We start from the raw sequence: 7,538 nt of genomic DNA, 5'->3' as shown, positions 1-7,538 counted from the left end.
CAGACATTGACTTGTAACCTGTTTGCTGAATGTACTGCTACACATGACTGGGCGCACTAAATGGCTCAAGAAAAGCTTTTATTTTTCTTTGAGAAATGGCATTCTCCTATATTTTACAGAAAGATTGGACTCTGAGTTTGCAGCCTCTGCTAGAAAAAAACAGATTCCTGAAGCTTTAAAATAAGTGGCTGAAGTGACTTCTTTCAGTTTGACTTGTTTGTAATAGTGCATTTTTACTGATTCTCAAGCTGATGGAGAATCTCTTGCTCATACTCCTTGTGGCTGATTGTGTATGCACTTATCCCTGTGCCAGTGGTAAGCTGTTGCATTTTCCAAATGATTCTGTTTTATTTCAAGTAAAGCTTTAGGAAGCAATTCTGCTAGTCCTTTTGCTACTTATTTGAAGGGGAAAAAATTCCTAAGCCATGTCTCATTTGCTGTTTATGCAGGTTGTAAGTTCGTATTAAAATACATTAAAAAGCTTTGAAATAATCAGTAATGGCCTGTAATCTTATGGTCCTATATAAACATTAAGAATTTGAAAAACTTACTTAGTACTGTGGTTTTATTTGACATATACCTACCTCTCTATTTAGCTGTAATCCCAGATACACTAGAAAGGGATGTTTTTTGAAGTTTAGCTGGTAGACTTTGCATATTTAGCTCATTTGGAAGAGGACTGTATGTTTATGGCAACACATTTACATCTGTAATGCATGACATGCATAAAATCTTCTAGCTAGGTGGCACCATATGTCAACAAACTTTATGTGAGTTTGAATTCATGTTTCTGATGCTGCCGTTGAAATAGAGTTGAGTTTCCCAGGATGTTTTTTAAAACCAATCCAGAGTTTCTATAACAAATTGAGAAAATGAAATGTATTTGTTCTCAATGCATCACAGGATCTTAAGGAAACACTGAAGACTGATTTGCAATTTATTTTTTCCTCTAATAACTGCTGTATCAAAAATTGTGTTGAAGTAAGGATACTTCAGGAGCAATGGTAAGAGAAATCAGCCTAGTTCTGTTCTTTCACAGGATAGAAATTTGTCAGTGAAAACAAAGAATTGTCTAAATAACTGTGAAATGTATCTTTTTTTTAGACACATCACCAGTATCATGCTTTAGCACAGTCATCTTCAGCAGCAAAGGGAATGTTGAGATTGTATTGCACACATTTGCAAACATCTTTGTAAACAGACGTTCAGCATCAAGCAGCTGTCCTCCACTGTCTGAGGCACACAAGTACAGGGACAGAATTTACATGAAAATATTAGGAATAAATAAAAAAATATTTCTAATCTGCCTCCCTTGCTATTTATTTTAAAAAAAGAGTAAAGAAAAAGCACAGGGACATTTTTAAAGGCATGTAGTTCTTTGCTTTCTGGCAGATAAATTGATATGACAAGAGATTAATGCAGACAAGACCTGAACAGCTGACCAGCAGAAATAACCTGATTTCTCCACCCCTACATTCCAGAGTGAATGGTTGGTCTCTACCACTCCACTCCTGTTTGAGTGTGTTGCTTTGCTGCTTTTTATCTACCTGGCTGCAGTAGGATTTGGAGTCTACACACCCTTACTGCCACATGGATGGAAATACGCTGTTTTTTCTCTGCCTTTTTTTCTAACCTTCTACCATCTTGCTTGAGATATGTTTTATTATAAATGCAAATCTGTGTCCAAATAAGGAGAGGACAAAACCCCACACACCTCACTAATTACGCTACAAGTAAGGGCTAGGGCATCTCCAAAGGAATGACATTTATTCCCAGTGAGTTTAAACCCTCGCTTGAATGTTATAGAACTGGGTTTATGTAGATTAGTTGGGTTTATGTTGGTTTCCATCTTGCAGGAGGGTATGTGTGTACATAACTCTGTGTGTGTACCTATTAGAGTTAATAATGTTTCAAAAGGTCCTTTAACTAGGTGGTGGGTGGAGGAAAAGGGGCATGGAGTGGGAGAAGGAGAAAAGCCACCATTGTTTGGAGGCAAGGAGACAATGCGTTGCAGCTGAATAGTTTTTCCTAGACTGATAAAAAATGACTAGTACATGTCCTAACCACAGAAAGTACCCTCTTGTATAGAAATGCTGGTCTTTGAACTAGTAAAACAGGCTACTTTTTGGGGGGAGGGGAGCTTTATTTTTAAAATCATGATTGTTTCAGGTACTGGAAAAATAATATGCTAGGAAGAAAGCATATCTTTACATGAATTAAAAAAAGTTATCTTCACTGTGCACACTTTCACTACCTACTCGATAGCCCAGGTAGCAATGTAGGAAAGAAATGAGTTCTAAGTAGCTGTTGTTCCATCACTTGACTGCAAGTGAGGGGTTGTGTTGCTCACCAAGAATCTGCAATAAGCAAGGGCACAGGTGAAGTTCCTCCTCCACCTATTTGATAAAGGAAACAAATATACAAAGCATAACTCCATGCATCTCCTTGACTGCCCATCATGGTCCAGGTCTCTCTACTCATAGATGTCAGGGTATCCTACAGTAATACCATGAACAGGTGGTTCTGGGCTGCCATTATGTTCTTGGAATGCATTCAGTGCCCCTTTGCAGGAGTAACATATGACAATCCAGGTATGATGCCATTGTTACTAGGGATTTATTATTGGAAATAGAAAATTTGATGAAACATTCTTTATATGTAGTGCTTTGGCTCACAAAGAGTTTGAATGATAAGACTGGATACTATTTTTTCAGGGAAAAACCCTCAGAAGCAGCCTTATGAAAAGCAGAATGTCCAGCTCTTTATTTGCTTATGGGGCACTTGGTCCATTGCAGGATTAATAATCAGTGAATCTGTAATGGATTTATGAACTAACACTAACTTCATTTTTAGAAGGGTCAACTTGGATAACATGAAACACCTTGTAAAGTGATTGCTTGTTCTTTGGTAATTCAGTATATTACAGAGCACGGCCTGAACTTCTGCATTATGTCCAAATAAGATTCTTTTTCACTTTACATGGGAGAGGGAGAAAGGTTTAACAGCATAATGAGAAACAAAACACTGATAGGCAGTATTTAATCCATTTTTTTATGTACAAAACATAGATTGTTGCTAGGAAGTGCTAGGGTGTCAATGGAGCACTCTTATGACAGCACCATAATTCTTGTTGAAACAGAGCTTGAGTAGTCAGCACAGCTGTAGGTCTCACGCCTAAGTTTTTTCACAATGTGTTTAAGAAAATAGTCTACTAATTGTGCCGCTTCTTTTTCTTCTTTTGAAAAAGAAAGAAAAGTCTAACACACACTGGAAAAAACAGGATGCTGATGAATGCCATGCTTTTATATCTGAGTAATTAACAGCCTCGCTGAAGCTCTGATGTGTCTGCAGTCCTGTTTTTTCAATCATGTGCATCCTCTGTATTATCAGTTGAGGGCTGGTGCTTTAACTATGTAATGTCCCACAACAATTTGATTAGTCTTTATGTTGAGAGGAGCCACAGTCACAATACCATGTATCACATAACCTATGCTTTGTGTAAGTTTGAGTGAAAGAAGCTAAATCCATTATACATTAATGTCTGCTTTGTATTGAAAATGTCATAAAAATCTACAAATTAAGATGGATGTGAATGACTTGTCTGTGAAACGCGTTAATACAAGTACAGTTGCATTTATTACGCAGGAGAGATCTAGGAAAGGAAGACAGAGATCTGTAACCCAGTAGCGTGCTGCATTTCTTGCTCAGGAATTCTTCATTGAGGTGACAGATCCGGTGGTCCATTCAGATGTCTTCACATTTCTCTCTCTCTCTGGAGGACGAGATAGGTCTAAGCTAGGAAGACTTGATGAATCCTACTAACTGTTGTGAAGCCTGATTTTGATGCTGTTTTCAAAATATAGTTGTTACATACCAAAGCTGTAGAATGTAGTAAGAGGCTTTGATGTTAACACTAGTAAAAGTATAAAAGAAAATGCAGCCAAAACAGGCATTTGTCACCTATTTAGCAAAGTGTTTTTATGTTCTAGTTGACAGAAGGATTTGAATATAAGAAATATTGAGACTCTTCTTTTTTAGTCTTAAATTTTTGCCTCCCTTAACAGATATTTGAAGAGGCAAAGTCCTAAAACTGGTGTATCTCTGCATTGTTCCTTTCTGAATTAGATTTTTTTCATCAGCTTAGCTGCTCTTCTGTTTCTGATGAAGAATAACTTTGCCTAAACATCATAGGAAATAATTGCATTTGGGCACACAATGAGACTTCCTGGACTGGTGAAGAAAACACACCTTCCCATTGTCCTTTTGTTGTGTCAGTGAGCAGTCATTCTCTTCAAAATATTGGCAATTGCTGTCATGGTAACAAAACAAAAACATGGTGTGGCAACTATTTTCAGCATTGCACATGTGATATCTCTTCTGACTGTAAAACACTTCAGTTTTCAACCAGGACAAGAGGTGTCCTCTAGTTTAAACCCAGCACAGACAGATCATTTTTTCTGAGCAGTGGTCCAGGTGTGTGTGTGGGGGGGTTGGAGTATTTTTTTGGTTTGTTGGGGTTCTTTTAGACAGTTGTGTAGCAGGTGAACTTTTAGAGGTGAGAGGGGAATGACAGACCCACCAGTGCAAAGTAATCAACTTGTTTCTTGTAGATACTTTGCACTAGTCCTGAACACCTCTGCAACGATCTAACTGGCACGGGGTTGGCACTGACGTTCTGGGGGCTCTGGCAATAACCAACCTAGCCCTTGTGTCCTTCAGCACAAGAAGAACCAAGCAACAAACTAATACAGGATCTTCACAGACACTGGTGGTCACATTGCAACTTCTGGAAAAAAGCTTCCTCACATGACTGTAGCAAAACAGCCAAGAAAATAGTGGGAAGGACGGTGAGATAAGCTGGCAGGGAGGGAACGCCTCTGTGAAGAATGGGGGCAAATTATGACCCAAGAGTTGGACAGCTTTCATGTGTGACTTTTTTCTTGGGCTTCTGCAATAACAATTTAATGGTAATGCGCTTTTTTTCTCTGCCTTCTCTGCACCAGCTAACAACGACTTGAAAGAATTACAAAGATCACCCCGTAACATCCAACTCTGAGGAAGACAATTCATGTACTTCTGGATATTAGAGAACATTTTATTGTAAATGATTGTTTTAGGATATAATTCTACTGACTTGGGGAAGAAGATGGAGCTTGAAATTCATTTTAGACTGCAGATTTATTTCCTGTTCTGAGGAAGGCATGCTGACCTTGTCACATTTGGATTTGATTAAAGGGAAGAGGCTTCAAAGAGGTGAAAGAAAGATAGTACTGGGGTTTTAATTAGTTCCTAATAGTATTCATCACATTTTTAATTCGCATAATTCTGTGGCATGTCACATGCTACCTAAAATCTGAGGAAGGGCGGAGAGTAATATTTGGCTTTCTGTCAGTAAGTATAAAAGCATTTGAAAAAAAATATTTTCTCCCTTTGTAATATTGAAAATACACTCTTGCCAGTTGAGAGGGGAAGGTGTAAAATGAACATAGGTCTAACTTGCACAAGAGAAAGACAAGCTATTCTAGCTGATGTTTTTCCTCTTCCCTTACGATAGTGAAGCTCTTACCAATAAAACAAATATTTTAAGTCATATGATACAAAATTCTTAGAAGGGGTATGTACTTCATCAGTTTGTTTTCCTTTGAGTGACAGTTTGTCGCTAAAACACTTGATGCCTTCTTAACTTGTTTTAACACAAGTCACCAGTCTACTTTTTCTTCATCGCCTTAACTTTCTCACCTTGTAGGCTACTACAATTGACCCAGCAGTGCCAAATGTGCTAAGAAAAACTTGAATAAAGCTGTTCCAGTCTTTGACAGAAATAAACATAAACATGACATCCAGAATCAGCATTTGCATCTCTGCAAAGCCGATGTGTCAATTATTAGAATAATAATAACAAAATTATAACAACAACAACAAAAAAAAGAACAAATAAGCTCTGGGTTTTAGGGGGAGGGGATGGGTTTTTCTGATTTTTTTTTTTGGTGGCTTGGCCATAGTAAGAAGACTTGCTGGTCTTTCCTGCATGTACTGTCATTATACATTTAAAATTCCATATCTTTTATTAGAGCAACCTTTTACTAGAATTTATAAACTCATCAGCAGACACAAGGTATTCTGCTTTTAAATGTTTAAAAGTGCTTTTCTTAAAACAATTTTGCTGTTTCAAGGAACAAAATTGATTAAAGCATTGTTTCTACCTATGCTATGGATCCCTACAAACTTTTTTTTTTAAAGTCTGTCACACTGTGTCTTACATGTAGAATTAGGCCATTACAATATCAAGAAGGTACCTTTTTCTGTCTGCCTTGAACCTTGCTCAAATTTAGTCATATTTTTATCATACTTGTTAAGCTAAGGCCAAATTCCCAAATATTACCTGCATTGAGAATATTTTTCACCTTCCTACAGTTACCACACAGTATCTTTGCTGACTTCCTCCCGATTTAGTCAGTGTGATGAGGACCCATAGGAGAGGGCCTACTGCTTTCCCTCCCCATAGCCACCGAGGCAGTAAGGAGAAGAACAGATCAATATATATTGATTGAAATATAGATAAGGAACTGAAATGGGGAGAGTCTGTGACTCTAAGCCTGTTATAAGATTGATAATATAGTGCACAGTAAACAAGTCTTTCAGTCTCCGAGATGTTTGTCTATTATATTCAATTAAAATATTTTAAATGGGGGTTTTTTTTCCTCATTCCTTTTCAGGCAGCCAAAAGCCAAGCGCTTGCAATAAGTGTGTTTCAGACTTTGATGACCACTGTAAGTGACTGAATAACTCTGTGGAAGTCAGAAATTACTTGGGTGTGTTTTACAATGAGCGAGAGATGCTCTCTTTTTTTCCAGTGGTCGTCTGGATAATATCTCACTTCTTGGCAGCGCCAAACATATTCACTGCAAATCAAACAATACCATCAGCCTTTTTTCAGTAGTTTATAAAGAATTCAGCTTTGAAATTTTCACTTCCTTTCCACATAAAGGTCAGGAATTTCCAGCTCACAATTGTGCTTCGTTTGTTTCTAGTCTATCTGTAAATACCATTGAGTTAGGTACCAACTACTTTGATTTCTGTTTGGTTTAGAATAACATTCACTCATCATTGGGTTTTGGAGTTAGTTGTTCCGAAAACCAGGGACTACATAACTGACTTGGAAGCGCAAGAAAAGCGATCTGATGCAATTGCTTCTCTTCAGGTAAGTTCTGAATTCAAAACGTTGTGTTTTCCCTCATCCCTCTAGTCTTGCAGATGGGAACAGGCTTGGTATTTCTGATCTAGCATGGCTGCCTGTTCACCCTGCTAAGCGAAACTCAGTACCTCGTGAAAACACACGGACTAGCAGAACCCACGCTGGGTTTGCATTCCAGGAGCTCACAGTCATCCTAGCCCAGTTCTGTACATATCCTGGCGAGAAAGATAGTGGGGTTTACTTGCCATGGTATGAAATATATTGAACAGGCATGTGTTATGATGTACCTCCTTCACTAGCTGAGCATTTTTCTTGCACTATACAAATACTTGTTCTGTCTCAT

At 38.0% G+C, this 7,538-nt stretch overlaps 1 protein-coding gene across 1 annotated transcript; it reads left to right on the top strand.

The window, feature by feature from the left end:
* Window positions 1–1,416: 1,416 nt before the first annotated feature.
* LOC104626795 (probable palmitoyltransferase ZDHHC11) lies at window positions 1,417–7,201 on the top strand (the record flags this gene model as incomplete). The annotated part of the gene is given in 5 exon segments (XM_010294816.1): window positions 1,417–1,509; window positions 1,512–1,607; window positions 5,785–5,863; window positions 6,717–6,812; window positions 7,125–7,201. Coding segments are annotated over 5 exon segments (441 nt in total), but the record flags the coding sequence as incomplete, so codon positions are not given.
* Window positions 7,202–7,538: the final 337 nt, after the last annotated feature.

The sequence above is a fragment of the Phaethon lepturus genome, unplaced genomic scaffold, assembly GCF_000687285.1.
Source record: "Phaethon lepturus isolate BGI_N335 unplaced genomic scaffold, ASM68728v1 scaffold13249, whole genome shotgun sequence".
Taxonomy (NCBI): domain Eukaryota; kingdom Metazoa; phylum Chordata; class Aves; order Phaethontiformes; family Phaethontidae; genus Phaethon; species Phaethon lepturus.
Note: the sequence above shows the minus strand (reverse complement) of the source record. Positions and strands in the feature narration are given on the sequence as shown.